At 36.1% G+C, this 15,379-nt stretch overlaps 2 protein-coding genes across 6 annotated transcripts; one reads left to right on the top strand and one right to left on the bottom strand.

Moving 5' to 3' along the window:
• Positions 1–152: 152 nt before the first annotated feature.
• On the bottom strand, positions 153–5,409 carry LOC133854727 (filament-like plant protein). Of its 5 annotated transcripts, XM_062290997.1 has the most exons (6): positions 5,118–5,409; positions 4,869–4,975; positions 3,920–4,138; positions 2,398–2,617; positions 858–2,152; positions 153–731 (listed from the first exon to the last, which is right to left on the bottom strand). In XM_062290997.1, the coding sequence occupies exons 3-6, from the start codon at positions 4,028–4,030 to the stop codon at positions 336–338; spliced, it is 2,022 nt and encodes a 673-aa protein (XP_062146981.1). In that variant the 5' UTR covers positions 4,031–4,138; positions 4,869–4,975; positions 5,118–5,409; the 3' UTR covers positions 153–335. The 5 variants fall into 5 exon arrangements, with proteins under 5 accessions (XP_062146981.1, XP_062146989.1, XP_062147004.1 ...); XM_062291005.1 differs by lacking the exon at positions 4,869–4,975; XM_062291020.1 differs by lacking the exon at positions 5,118–5,409 and having other exon boundaries at positions 2,398–2,614; positions 4,869–5,063.
• A 4,357-nt stretch (positions 5,410–9,766) lies between these two features.
• On the top strand, positions 9,767–12,334 carry LOC133854717 (photosystem II 22 kDa protein, chloroplastic). Its single transcript, XM_062290977.1, has 4 exons — positions 9,767–10,089; positions 10,213–10,326; positions 11,584–11,827; positions 11,976–12,334. Exons 1-4 carry the CDS (start codon positions 9,865–9,867, stop codon positions 12,218–12,220), a joined length of 828 nt encoding a protein of 275 aa, XP_062146961.1. The 5' UTR covers positions 9,767–9,864; the 3' UTR covers positions 12,221–12,334.
• Positions 12,335–15,379: the final 3,045 nt, after the last annotated feature.

The raw sequence follows: 15,379 nt of genomic DNA, 5'->3' as shown, positions 1-15,379 counted from the left end.
CAATTAGCGAGATAATTTTTTCTTACTTTTTTGTATCTTCCTACAACTTCAGTTGATCGAGCAACAAGATTGATGAAGTAGATATGCCAGGCAAGAATACTCGCTGAGATTAAATAACCAAAAACATTTTGGAAGCACAATGCAGTTGAACATAACCAGAAGAATTGCTTGAAATTTCAGATTTCATAGACCCCTGTTCATGTGAAACAAAATCAAATACTCTTTTGCCGCAGATTAAACAGCATGTAATCAGCAGCTTTCAAATGGAAAAGAATCCTAAACTCTCAAATTTCTACAACTGAGAGACCAATTACATCTTGTTTTGTATATCCTCACTAAATTTCTAGTCGTATCCCACTCTTGGTACGAGAGAAAAATTTTGCGAACCCATTTCGATTCTTCTCCGAACTGACATGATTTGACAATGCAGCAGATGAAGATGAAGATGGGGGTGAGTTCTCTTCAATTTTCTTTGTTAAAGGACCAGAACTTTCATCAGCGATTCTTGAAGAGGCGGAAACTCTTTTGGGTGAAAATGTTTCATTAGAATGCAACTTCCACAGTTCTCCATCAGCTTTGGGACTCAGTGACGCGCCTGCAGAAAACTCAGGTAGGTTGGCAGTGTCAATCAAGAAGTCTTCCAGTGTTGCTAGAGATTTCAGTTGATTCCCAAGAGACGCTATTGTTTTCTGGCACTCTGCAAGTTTTCCAGCAGCTACAGCTAGATCCTCCTGATATCACAAAATCTTCTGATTGTTATATGTAGGAAACATAACATTTGTCTCTAATGCCTCCAGCAAACAAATGATAAAGTAAAAATATGCAATGTATTGTAGATAGCAATAGTGATGACTGACCTGCTTTATCTTCATTTCACCGTTCGAGCTTGCAGTTTTCTGAAGTTCGATTTCCTGCCTCTTCCTTGATAGCTCATCCTCTAATTCCCGACACTTGCCTGCAATTTCTGCTGACAAAACCTTCTCTTTTTGAACCTCCACTTCTAAACATTCAACTTTGGCAGACATGGTCCTGGCTTCTGCTTCCATGCTAGAGAGTCTAGACTCAACAACTTGCTTTTTTTCTTTTGCAGTATTTAGCTCTCTTTGCAACTCCTCCAACTTCACTTCTGCCTCCTTCAGCTGAAGTTGAGATGTCTCAATACAGTCTTGACTAGTAATTAGAGCAATCTCCAGTTCAGTTTTCTGTGCTTCCATCTTTTCTAATGTCTCTTCTAATTCAGCTATCCGACGACTCATGGTGCCAACCTCAGTTCTCAGGGAACTTTCTCCATTAATGGTTTGATTGGAAACCTCTGATGCAAGGCAATGGCTTCCATTCTTGGTTTCAGCCAGTGCAGCAAGTCGTTCCATTTCAAGAAAATCATCCATAAGATCGATTTGCGCAGAAGAGGCTTGGAGATTTCTTTTAACAGCCTTTTCATTTTTGAATTGATCAAGTTCCGCAATTAAGGCAGACGCCCATGAGTCTGAGCAACTGGACTCACACTTGTTTGGCTCTGAGCTACTCATCTTGTGGGTATTGACCTCCCCCAAGCTAAGCCTCTCCTCACTCTCTGATTGACTATCTGTGAGAGATTCAACACAAATTGAGGAGGCAGTAGCAGATTTATGATCATTAACCGGGGATGATTTGAGAGCCATGGATTTTAGCCTCCGGCACTCAGCCTCAAGCTTGACCACCTTCTTTATGCTCTCCAAATGTTGCTTGCTGGCCATCTCAGCTGATTGGGTACTCAAGTCTCTCTCAATCGTCCTGATTTCCAACTCTTCAGATTGAGATTGGAGCTCAAGTTTGAGAGCTGAGTTCTCTTTCTCCAAATATTCAATTATACGGCAATTTTCGGCATCAACGTTGGCAGGAGAATCAGATTCAGCAGCTTCTGCTTTGCTCTGGAGATCAAGAAGCTGGTTCTCAAGTTTGAGTCTGGTGGTTTCCCACTCATGGGTTTTCTTCACCACAGCTTCATGGATCTTTTGTTCCTGCTCCTCTCTTGATTGTCTTAGCTGCCGAACAAGCTCTTTGATAGCCCCATCAAGATGGCTTACCCGATCTTCAAGCACTGAGTTTTGCTGAACTGCAGACTCAAGTTGTTGCTTTAGAACAACCACTTCATTTTCAGCCTTCTCCCAGCCTAGAATTATATTGTAGTGAAAGAAATATTATTAAAGATGCAAAGTGTACAGCAATCATTACTATATTTGGTAGAGATTTGAAAAAATATCTTTTATACAGACTTCGAATTCATGCAAGCTCCTAGGTTTGAAACATTAGGGGCACAAATCCATTGCAACTAAGTGCTGTAACCAAACATGGTTGGTTGTTGTGAGGATAAGAAATGGCAGAGATATTCCCATGCATCATGTATTTGAGTACTACCTGCAACAGCTTCTTCTGCAACTTTGGCATGCTGCCTCACCAAGTCATCTTTGGCACTAACATTCACAAGAGCAGCGGATAACTTCTCCATCAGGCTTTTCACACTATCATTAACATCTTTCTTTGATGAACCATCATCAACATCTTCGGCACTTGCCACAGCTTTTGATGTGACTTCAGGTGATTGAGTTTTATCATTGGGAGATGACTTGAGTGTCTCCTGGTTCAACAATGTGACATTGGATAAAACAATGTTTTGATTTCATGGAATAACAAACTCACCCACAATTCAATTCTATGTTGGAGGAAAGGGAAGACAATAAAATAAAAATAAAAATGAAGTAAACCATAACCCTGGTGTCTAGAATTAGCAACGTAAATGAGGACCCTACCAAAAAGAAGGTTGTAAAGTAGAGGGCAGACAATGCCAAGGATGCATTTAGGATTAACTTCACTTTTTCAATTTTGGACATTTGAGCGTACAAGGCTTAGTTGACTACATCTCTTGCTTATTTGGATATGCTTACTGTCTTTGAGCACTCCTATTATATGCCTCTTTTTTTCTTTTTCTTTTTCTCTGGAATCCTGCTAGGATCTGTTTAACATCATAAACTTTTCATAATTTCATCACAGAACATGCTTGAACCACATGCCCCGCTAATAGTGCCTCAAACTCCTGCCAATCAAAGCTTAGTTGTTCGATCTGCCTTAGGTAACACTTAGGCTTTTGAATTACCCTTTTGCAACTCCCAACATGAATTATATTAATTGCTTAACATGATGAATAGTGGTCCTGATATTCAACGACTGATGAGTAACTATCATCTCTAGAGCTCTGTGAAACCAACCTTTCTTATTGCTCTGCCAGGGTTACTCAACATACGAAAAATCAACAAGAGGTAATGCCGCCTAGGAGGCAGACTAGGTATTATACAAGATACTCCCAAATGCAATTAAACATTGCGCACGGTTATGGATTCACAATTTTTGTTGCAAAGCTATATAGTGGAAAACATTGCGCATGTGTTTAGAGGAAATTTAGTTATGCTGCAAGAAATGGGAGGGGGACTTCGAAGAGGATGGACAAGCAATCAACAAGCGTATAACTGCAAGATATTCATATTTCCTTTTCAGATCGGAAGACACTCAATTGGACAGTTAGAAAGTCAGCAAAGAACCATGTTGAGTTTTTTTTTTAAAAAAAAAATTCTCAAAAATTATCTGTAGAGCAGGTTCACATGGTAAAATGTTGATGCCCAAATTTTTCGCAATGGTAAAAATCAAAGCAGAATGTCAAACTTCTGAAATGTCAACGAAACTAGAAACATTGCACAAGTGTTTAAGTGGTTTAGAGAAAAGAATAACGAGCTTCTAACAAGAAGATAAAAGGAGGAGTGCAGAGATACAGAGGTTTCTGTGATCATTATCAGTTAGTCAGTTAAAAGCTACCAGAACAACTTTGAAGCTTCCTAGAAGTCAAATGTAACACAAATTTTGTTGTAGTGAGGATTCAACTGCATACCTGATCATCAGAGTTTCTCTCTGAATGCGAAGACATCGAACCTGAACTCTCAGTTTCGCCGGGGCTTTTTTCAGAAGATTTCCTCTTCCAAAACAATTTCCTTTTTTCCATTGCGAGGTCCAATAGTGTAACGTCAACAAGCACATTACAAAGGGTTCATCTGCACCCGCATTTACACCACTTTTCAACAGGTCACTGAAAATCTATCGCCAGATTCTCCTAAAAATTGCAGGAGAAAACAAAGAACATGTCAAATGGATATAAAATAGCGACGCCGCCCTTTATTGTTAAGTAGCAAAACTCCCACCAGAATAAAGCCTTTGAAAAGCAGAAACACACATCCTCCAACAAACTCAAAACAATTTGTACAAAAAAGATGACTTGGCTTATGATTCTTTCAGCTTTGCTTCAAATCCACCCCAGTGACCATCCAACCCCAACAACAAAAATATATGACATCCCAATAACCAAAATGGGTTCTCTCTAAGTTTAAAAACCCAATTGGTACTTTAAGAGAACAGGGTAGAAAAGACATACATCTAGAAGATGAAAAAGTTTCGAGCTTTTATTCACGTTTAACACCTTGAATGACTCCTGAAACACCCTCAAGCTGTGAAATCACCAGAAACCCAGTACTAGAATCACAAAATGAGAACCCCCCAGCTGTTAAAACTAATAAAATTTGCCAAAACATGAAGAAGATAATTCAAAACTAATGAAACAGTGGCTGGTAATAAAACGAAAAACACAGAACTGAGCAACAAAATTTCTAAATTTCCAATAAAAAAGATCCCAAACATGAGTAACCCATCAAAGCTAAAAAGCACAAAACCCTACTAGCTTTAGCAGAGACACAATAAATAAACCAGTAATTTTTCTTGATACACACATCATATTTAAATATTTTTAAAAATAACAAAATTTTAGGAGCAAGACCCAGATCAAATACCTTTGACTGGGAGACCAAAACAACCTAGAGATTAGACAGGAGCCCAGTCATCAATGATTAATGAAAGAAACCAAAAGATGGGTTCAGTCCAGACTTGAGATTTAAGACTGCAGAAACATGGATAGTAGTATTTAATAACAATTAAATAACTCTGCAAAAATCCTGTAGAATGCCAGTGGGTTTTCCTTTCAGATATATACAAACAAAACAGAGTAGCAGGATAGCAGATAATTGGGTTTTCACTTTTACCTTTTTTTTCCTTTCTTTTCCAAATATGAAAAAAGAGGGATCCGCATGTGACTGTCAATGTGATATTCAAGAATTGATGGTAAGAGTGACTGTTGAGTGAGACCTCAAAATGCCCACTTTTTTTCAGCTTTTCTATTTTGAAAACTCATTAAAATCGATTTTTTTATTTTTGAAAACTGAGCTGCCCTTATTCCCGCCCTTGGATTAGGCTTGTTGTAGCACAATTTTTCAATTAATTAGTGCAATTTTCTTTGTTGCAGACGGAGCTGTCTCTCTTTGTGGGTCTTCTCCCTCTGTCTCCTCAGCTTTTCAAAAAAGTGCTTTTATATTCTCTGTCTCGGCATAGTGAAGGGATCTTTATGAGAAGGCCCAGTACTAACCGTGGACTTCCTCTTACGGGCGTTGGATTTGCTGCATTTCTCAAGATCTAGGTCTGATTTCATGATCTGACGATGGGGAAAGGCGTGAGGGATTAGGACCCACTTGGTGTTTGTGACTTTAAAATGGGTTTTCTGGGAACCATCTCATTCAAATTTGAAATTAGAGAAAAGTAATGTCATTTTCAGCCATTATTTTCTTGCAATCAATTTCATATACTACTCATTATTCACAGTGGTGGTCACTGGTCCAATGGCCTTTTGCCATTGTTCACATATTGGGGGGTTTTAGATTTTGTTCCTATACATGTAACTTGTACATGGTGCCGTATTATTTAAAATTTAACAATATATACACCGTTAAATTTATAAAAATATAATCTAAACTGTGCAATAGCTCGACTCCATTTTATCTCTGTAGCCCGTTCTATTTCTCACAAAAGATTGTTTTGTGTCCGACCGTCCATATATTACTTCAGCGTAATACTTATCACACTTATAAAACGATATGACAATTCATATATTACTTATTACATTAACTATTAAAATTTAAACTCTTAAGTGCCGGCCTATATGACATTTTTTTTTTTTTATAAAATAATTGATGACGTATATTTTAGTGATCGACAAGATAATTAAATGTAATGAATATTAAATAAACAGAGTAGGAGAACCACAGAAAGCGGGGAGATGTGGGAGAGTGAGTGTGTGTATGGGGAGAAAGAATGATTATTTATTGGATTGGGTGGTGAATCGTCATTTGATAAATTTATGGACCCTCGTGACTCTACCACTCGCTGTCACATGTATACTCTCTTAACCTTTACGTCAATGTCTTCTCTTTTCCTGAATATGCCTCCTCACATGTACATCTTTCAATAATGCTTGTGATACTTGATCCCTATTTATTTTCACATATATCTAAATACAAGATTTTTCTATCATGCTTTAATCATTTTTTTTTTTTTTTTTTTTTCATGTAAAGAGAAATCCTATATTACTCCATTAAGACTCTATTTGTTAAAATTTCATTCTCATGTATTTTGTTTTATATTTTCAAGCTAAAAACATTAAAACAACATTTTAAAATACAAAACACTCGGAAACACTTCTTTCTCTTCGGAGCTAGACGTACTTGAAGAGAAAGCGAGGTAGTGCTTGGGTGGAGGCGCCACGAAACCCGCATTTAAATCCTCTCCAGTTCAAATGAATCGGAGTGGATCCTTGTCCATGAAACCCAAGCACTTTTGGGGTTCCTTATCGTGCGCCGAGGGTGTGAGGGGTGCTCACTGTTGTTGTTGTTGTAGCTATTTAGAGCCACGTAGGGTTTTGGAATGGGCTAAGAAGGAAGAGAATCATTGACAGAGTGGCGAGAAAGAAAGGATGAGGGATGCACAGTCTGACGAGGGGCGAGGGAGGTAGTGTGACGGCGAGGGGCGAGTGAGGCAGTGCAGTTACACTTGAGAGAGAGAGAGAGAGAGAGAGAGGAAATGGCTTGGTGGCTATGTGGTGTGTGTGGAAAATATAAGAACTGATAAAACCCCTAGAGTGAAACGATGTCGTTTCATATATATATAGAGCGGTTAGTGGGCGGTTAATAACTGCCAGCTTTTTCATCCCTATGTACTTCTACTTTTTGTTTTCAATATAGGGTTAATGTGTAACTCCTAATTTGCTAGAGGTCAATGTGACTTCTTGGAGAGGGAGAGAGAGGTGGAAAGAGAGAGAAAATCTTAAAGAAATGATATAGTGTGTTGGTGAATAACAATATTTCATGGTAACACTAAATGTATTTTAGCTAGCATTTAACTAATTTGCTGAAGATGAAAAATGACTTAAAAAAAAAAAAAAAAAAAAAATGCTCCAAAGGGTTCCTCTTCATGTTATGATTGCAGCAGTGCAATATTGGTCCAACCTACTTAGCATAATTATTATTATTATTTTGTTGTGGGGGGTGATTTGGAGCATATCAAGGACTGAAATTTGTTGTAATTGACTGTTTATTTTACAGCCAATTAAGAGAAAGCCCAATAAAATAATTTACCTGTCCTAAAATTTGTTGGGACAGATAAACCCATGGAAACCGAAGCCTCTCTCATTAGGGGCTTTGGCAGATGAATTGAAGTCAATCTCAATAATTGTGTAGCACATGCCAAAAAAGAAAAAAGAAAACATTTTGGCTTGGGTTGGGTCTGTATCTATTGGACTGCTCACTGCAGTTTAGAATCCAGATAATAATTTTGTGGCACCCATGAAATTTCACTGGGCCTGCTGGATTGCACTTCCTTAATGCTTGTGCTATTATTCAGCAGACACACAGAGAGAGGGAGAGAGAGAGAGATGCTAAATTTGTGCCAAAAGAATCATGAACCCACCAGGTGGATGGATACTTGCTGAAGTGTCAATTCAAGATTATGTGTGATTGTGTGTGGTGCACGTACATTCCCAACAAAGAGTGAGACCTAAGAAGAAAATTCCAAGACATGTTATTTTGTCAAGATCCTTCATGCATCTTGATGGCCGATTCATTCCCCATTGAACAAATTGAACGGTTTAGTGGACAATTAAAGTACAAATTAAATAATTAGTTTTAGGGGTGTATAAGATGTTGCGACTAGTGATTAGAGGCTAACTGTCAACCACAGTCGCCTTAGATAGTTATCAAATTTTTATAACTGCAACCGCTCAGCTTTAGGTGATTAGCGGTTACAGTTGTTGTTATTGAAATTCATAACCGTACGGTATAATCGTTTTTTAGAAATATGTATTTTGGACCTATTTTTGTGTTTTGGACATTTCTTAAGCCTCCTTTTAGGACCACTTTTAGATGATTTTTGGCATTTTTAAAATAATTAGAAGACTCTAAAATCTAACAAATCTCAGAAAATTGTTATTATTATGATTTTACGAATAAATATCAATTTAATTAAAAATGAAAATGAAAATCCAATATCAAATGAAATAAAACGATGTCGTTTTGTGTGTGTCTATATATATATAAGGGTAAGCGGTTATTAACCATCCTCGTCTACCGCTAACTACCGCACAGTAGGTGGTTAACGATTTTTTTTTTTCAACCGCATATAAAAGCGTTATGCAGTTATTGGACGATTAATAACCGTTCACTTGTACACCCTTAAGTTTGTCAACATATTTATCACGTGACATCATTTACATTATTAGATACACCAACATTAACTATTGATCAAATGACTTTTCTCCACTTCACTTGAAATGGAGCGGATTCAATTCTTACTTATTAAGGGAGATCGAGTTTGAACCACATCATTAAGTTTATTATTTTTTTATTAGCTTACTTAAGTAGTGATTTATGGTGATAAATTGAATTTAATTGGACAAAAAGTCTTGTGTTCCCTTATTAGATTCCTGCTTATAAAATAGGGATAATTGTACCGTTGGTCTTTGTAGTATGTCATAATTATTTTTCACTCCCTATGGTTTAAAAAGTTCATAGGAGGTCTTTGTAGTATGCAATAATTACGTTTTACTCCCTGGGTCGATTTTCTGTCCACCATTTTGATGGAATTTGTTAGCCCTACACGTCAGCGCCACGTGTCGCTAATAAGATGGTGACACGTGTCCATTTTAATAAAAAAAATATAAATTTATTAAAAAAAAAAAAAAAAAGAATAGAAAAAAGGCAGGCCAAGGGTGGCCCCAGTGGCCGAGGGTGGCGTGCGGCCACCCCCATTGGCTAGGGGTGGCTTGGCCACTACCCCTTGGCCTGCCTTTTTTCTTTTTTCTTTTTTTCTTTTTTTTTTAAAATAAGTTTATTTATTTATTTATTAAGATGGATACGTGTCGCCATTTTATTGGCGACACGTGGTGCTGACGTGTAGGGCAAACAGATTCCATCAAATTGGTGAACGGAAAATCGACTCAGAGAGTAAAACGTAATTATTGCATACTACATGAACATCTTATGAACTTTTTAAATCATAGGGAGTAAAAAATAATTATAGCATACCACAAAAATCAACGGTGCAATTATCCCTATAAAATAAAGAAAAGTTATAAATAAAAATCTAGCTTTGGAATTGAAGTTTATATATGGCTGACTAGGGAGTCAACTTTTGTTGTTTTTGAGAGGTTTCAATATCAGAGATTTTTGATTTTTGTGCTTCAATGAAAAAGGATTCAGCTAGAAACGTTATCTTCAAAATATTACAGAGAGTGGTACACACAGACGTGGGCACTCTAGTTGCCCGTCATTGACGCTCACACCATATCCACATCTCTCACGATATGAACTCCCTAGACCTCAAAAACATTTGCATTAAAACACAGAGCATAGAAGTATTTTGTTGTCTCCCTCACCGTCAGAGAGAGAAAGCCATCAAACACAAGCCATGGCTCAAACCATGTTGCTCATGTCTGGTGTTTCCACTGGCCATGTGGTCGATTTGAAGAGAGACACTTTACTCAATTTCCAAGTTCAAAAACTAAGGCCCAAACGGCCCTTCTCTCATCTACTGCTCCCTTCTCCTCTTCCAACTGATTCTTCTTCTTCATCATCCCAAGCATTTACCACTTTTGCTCTCTTCAAATCAAAAACCAAGGCCCCACCCAAGAAGGTTTCCATAATTAATTTCCTTGATCTTCCAAGCTTTACTTTCAAAGAAGAAAACAAATGTATGTATAATAGTTAGCTTAATTTAATTCAAATTCCCTGACTGTAATTTGCTTTCGCTTGCTAGGTTGTAGCGCCAAAGCCAAAGGTTGAAGACGGCCTCTTTGGCACCTCCGGGGGCATTGGCTTCACAAAGCAGAATGAGCTCTTTGTGGGTCGCGTTGCCATGATTGGCTTCGCTGTGAGTATACATATATACATACCCTCCTCTTCTTTTTTTCTTCTATAATTTACTTGCAATCTGCTGCTTTTTGTTTGAGGTGCATCTTTTTCTTTATCTAATTTGAAAAATGTCACTACTTTTAAGAAGGAAATAATGGAGACGAACCATGTCATCAAGCAGATTTTCAGATCTTGTTTTGTTGTATTTAATGGATATTTTCACAGTATTATCGCATGGTACATCTGAAAATGATATGTTGATATACACTATTGTCTAAGCAATGTGGTTGATTAAGTAAGAGAATCCAATATGAAATAGTAATGAACGAGATTAACTATGATAAATGAGCTATTTCTTCACTCATTTATCATACCAGTTTTACAACGGCTAATGTGATGGGTTTTAAGTGGCTAACATTGAAAGACATCAGCCAGTATAAAATTGGTACATGAGAAATAAGATTGGCATTAAAAAATTATTGTTGTAAACTTAAAAAAGGAAACATGTCATTGATTAGAGTTACTGGTTTCTAGTGATGAAAATACACTGATTTGTCTGTGGTCACCAAAGCCCCTATAGTGTAGCAGTATATAAAAAGACATAGAAGGAAGAGATGGACCTAACATTTTGTTTCTTTGATAAAGCATTCATTAAATGATTAAATTTCATCGTTTTTAACCATGTTAAATTTTTAGAATAATTGAAAATTTAATATGGTTCTGATTTTGGTTCCACACGTGTTTATTAGTATTGAAAACTCAAGAGGAAAAAGAAATGCCAATCATGACAACAACAAATGTATGTAGAATGATTGATCACTACAAGAAGCATGCACATGAGGGTTAATTTTCAAAGTCTTGTAATTTCTTAAAGCTTCATAAACAACCCAAAAAGGAATACAACCCTCCAGTGAAAACTAGACCACATCCAACCGGAAACACAACAAACACAAGAACTGCTACAAACCAGCAGAAGTTGCAACAGAACAACACAGACTGCAGCAGAACCTATGGCTGCACCAAACGACTACTACAAACCAGCAGAACAACAACACTTACAGACAAACAAGTAACTGCTAAAAACAGCACAGCCACTAAAAAACAACATATATAGCATCAAGAACGAACAGAACAAGCTCAAGACAGTAGCACTTGTAAATTCCAACCTCCCCTTGGCCAAGATTCTTGATCTGACCTCCCGCAGAATACTTGGCCACAATAACCTCTTCTGACTTTGGGGTATTCCCATGTTGGAATGATGAGCCTTTTTGTGCAGGCATCCTTGTTAGGTGAAGGAATCACAGGCAAAGGAATTCTATCACAATTGAATCTGGAAACTGGAATTCCCATATATGAAGCTGAGCCTCTTCTTCTCTTCTTCATTCTTTTCACCCTGCTTGGAGCCATTGGTGCTTTGGGTGATCGTGGTAAATTCGTTGATGACCCACCCACTGGACTTGAAAAGGCTGTCATCCCACCTGGCAAAAGCATCAGATCCGCACTGGGCCTTAAAGAAGGAGGTAATTTGCCACTCTATAATACATATACATATATATATATATATATATCTACTACTTTTACTCAAGATACAAGTTGCTTGAATGTTGATTTTGGGATCGGAAGGTTTTTTGGTCTAATAATTTATTTGGGAATGGTTTGAAATGCAAGGTCCGCTATTTGGATTCACAAAGTCGAACGAGCTGTTTGTAGGGAGATTGGCTCAGTTGGGTATTGCTTTCTCTTTAATCGGAGAAATTATTACCGGGAAAGGAGCTTTAGCACAACTAAACATTGAGACCGGGCTTCCGATTAGTGAAATTGAGCCGCTTGTGTTGTTCAACGTTATCTTCTTCTTCTTTGCCGCGTTGAATCCTGGAACTGGTAAATTTGTGACTGATGAGGAAGAAGAGTAGGTGCTACTTAATACTTATGCTTGTAAGAAACTTTCTTGAGCTTCTTTGATGTACGAAATAATAATCTCACCCTCTTAATTTTCATGTCTATTGATTGATGTCGTTTGCATTTCAGTTGAGGGTGTGCATATATATATATATATACAACCTTTGACGATCTAGGATCCTCACACCGACTAATAGGGCATATAGGGTAGGGCTGATAATTTTTTACATGACTCACGAATTCGATACGATTCTAACATAAAATTAGCAGGTTAGGGTTGAAAGGTTTATCTGTTTAATTAAATGAATTGAGTTATGGTTTATCAAAATAGTCTCATATATATCTATATTTTGACATGACCTGAATCCAATACGTGAATACGAATTGTTCCTCCTAATATAGGTCCAAAGGTAATGACACAGAGAAAAAATATCACGTCAACGAGAAATGTCGAAAATATATAGGATTAACATGTAAAAACTTAACTTTTTAGAAAGGATTCTTTTAAGTTATGTCCAATAATGCCTTTATGCCCATATTGATAGAATATACATACTCTTTATTAGGATTCCTCCCATCAAATAATAGAATTAAATTCTAATTATGAGGGAATCTATCATCATCCATATTTAGTGAGCTTCATTGACGAGGTAGAGGAACAAGATAGGGAGGCATGAACTTGTGTCTTTATCAGTGAAGATGTTAATTATAGGACCATAAAGTGGAACAGAAAACAATCAGCCAGGTTGTTTCTTCTAAAGCCTCCATCCAAAGCTGGGAGTCCATGATAGAGCCAACAGAGCATTGTTTGTGAAAGTTTAGGTTGGACGGTCCCATGATTCCCATCCCAATGTTTAGATTGACCATTCATTGCCTTAACTCGTTGCAAGATTTAAAGCTAAACCATCCAACTTTTATTATAATTTCTCACGAACTTACGTGACCATTTTTATAAATAATAATGTAGGTACATGACATTGTATATTGTAACGGCTTACAAGAAAAACAACCGTTTTCTTGTTGGTTCCTTTTGCAAGGTTCTTAGGTGTCACATGAACTATTATGACAGTTTGTAAATGTTGATGATGTTGTCATGTCTGGTAGTCAGCGGTCTCAAGATCTTACAAGACAAACAGAAAATTAGGTGTGGTGTGCCGTGTAAGGGGAGACGGCAGCAACACTATCTTCGATGCTAAAGTTAGTAATCAAATAAGTTACAATAAAAATAACTATAATCAAAACATAAAAACAAGATTAAACAGTGAATTCAAGCGTAAGATAGTAGGTACCTTGAGTTGGGGTTATGCTTAGGATTTTATAGAATGGTCATTTTCTTCTTTTTGGTCTAGGAGAGTGATTTTCAGCTTGATTGGCTACGGTGTCTTTCGAGCTTTTCCATATTAATGTATTCTCCTTGATTCTAGGAGATGGCCACCGCTTTGGCCGACTCTTGCCCTTTGGGGTTGTCCTGACTAGGCCCCATTCCATGCTGGAGTCATATAGCTTCTTTTTCTAGCATTAGCAAGACCTTGAGTTGGGAGAGGGGCCAGTCGCACGACAATTTATAAGACACTTATAACCTTTTTTTTTTTTTTTTTTTTTTTCTTCCTAAAGAACTTATAATAATAATAAAAAATGGTAGTAACTCTTTTTGGACATCTTTCGGCAGCTAAAATGGAGGATTTCATTGTCTATCAAGACGTGCCTAATCACGTAACTTTTTGGTTAAGACATCCTTAAAGCAAATTTAATTGAGAAAGCAAAAAGATAATTTCAATACATTATTGATTATTCCACGTAGTGACGTGGCTGGTTATCATATGATGGCCATTCATTGCACCTCGCTTTCTTAAAGTCGTATCATGGCCAACTAACAGGATTTCATGTTTTGCACGTTAACAACTTGAAAAAGGACACGTGTAGGCCAGGTGTAACTCAACACCATTAAGATTTCAATAATTCACCTCACATGCTTTTTTTTCTTTTTTTTTTTTTTTTTTTTTTTTTTTTTTTTTTTTAGAGCAACGATCCTCTACATTTCAAATTTTTTTATTAAAATTTAAAGTTAATATATCTAACGATGTATATTATTCTATCTTAAAAAACGTATTAATATTGAGTTCGAAATATCTATTTCATTTGAAATTGAAATAATCGTCTTCATTTCTAGTAGTGAGTCGTTATTAGTTTCTCAATTATGTTATTTTAAATAATATGAATGAGTTTGTATCATATATATTATACGTAACCCATTAAATAAATACCTTAAGGATTTTAAAAAATATTAATTTATGTAGTGGAAAATGGATTTATTTTTTAGGTTATTCCTCACAAATTAGTCGTACAAGAATCCTAGCTTTCTTAGGTTTTCTAACTTTGTAGGTAGAGAATCTTTTTCTCTAATCACTCCTATGCCTTCGGGCTTTGTTGTTCTTGTGTATTTGGTTCCTTGTTTCTCTGTATGAGTTTCCTGATTATATTATCCTTTTGGGTGGTTTCTCAGTAATGAAGACGGCACTTTGTTAAAAAAAAAAAAAAAATAATCATAGTTTTCTAGGTGGAGTTTAGAGTCTAGAGCTAGCAATTATATGTTCAAATTTCAATGATAGAGAGATATTTATTCAAATTTAAATAGAGAAAAAAGATTTATCTGATCATTAATTCAATCTCTATAAGAATTCTATAACTTTAAATATTTATTCCTAGTTGATTAAGTTTATGTATTCTTCAAATTTGAATAAACTTGTCTAAAGTAATCTAATGATCATTTGGGTTGAATTCATGCAACCCGGCCAACGTCCAAAAAATTCTTAATTATTAATTTAATCAATTCTATCACTTTTTGACTAAACAATAAATAAAAAAAAATTATGAAAAAAGGCCTCCATCAAACTTGATAAAAGTTCATATATTTTTTTTAGACAATTTTATATATTGCTGATATCATATATAAGAGATGACACATGAAATGACTCTTTTTATTCAAAAAGAAGAAATTTATATTTTCATTAATTTTTGCTCTTTCAGACACCCTCTTTAATTAGGATAGCAACCATTTATTATGCATGATTTGTAATTAGTTTTGGGAGGTTTTTATTTTTATTTTTTTTAAATGTTTTGATATGATTTTTAGGTTATTATGGGTGGTCTGTATTTAAAAAAAAATATATTTA

The sequence above is a fragment of the Alnus glutinosa genome, chromosome 1, assembly GCF_958979055.1.
Source record: "Alnus glutinosa chromosome 1, dhAlnGlut1.1, whole genome shotgun sequence".
Classification (NCBI taxonomy): Eukaryota; Viridiplantae; Streptophyta; class Magnoliopsida; order Fagales; family Betulaceae; genus Alnus; species Alnus glutinosa.
Note: the sequence above shows the minus strand (reverse complement) of the source record. Positions and strands in the feature narration are given on the sequence as shown.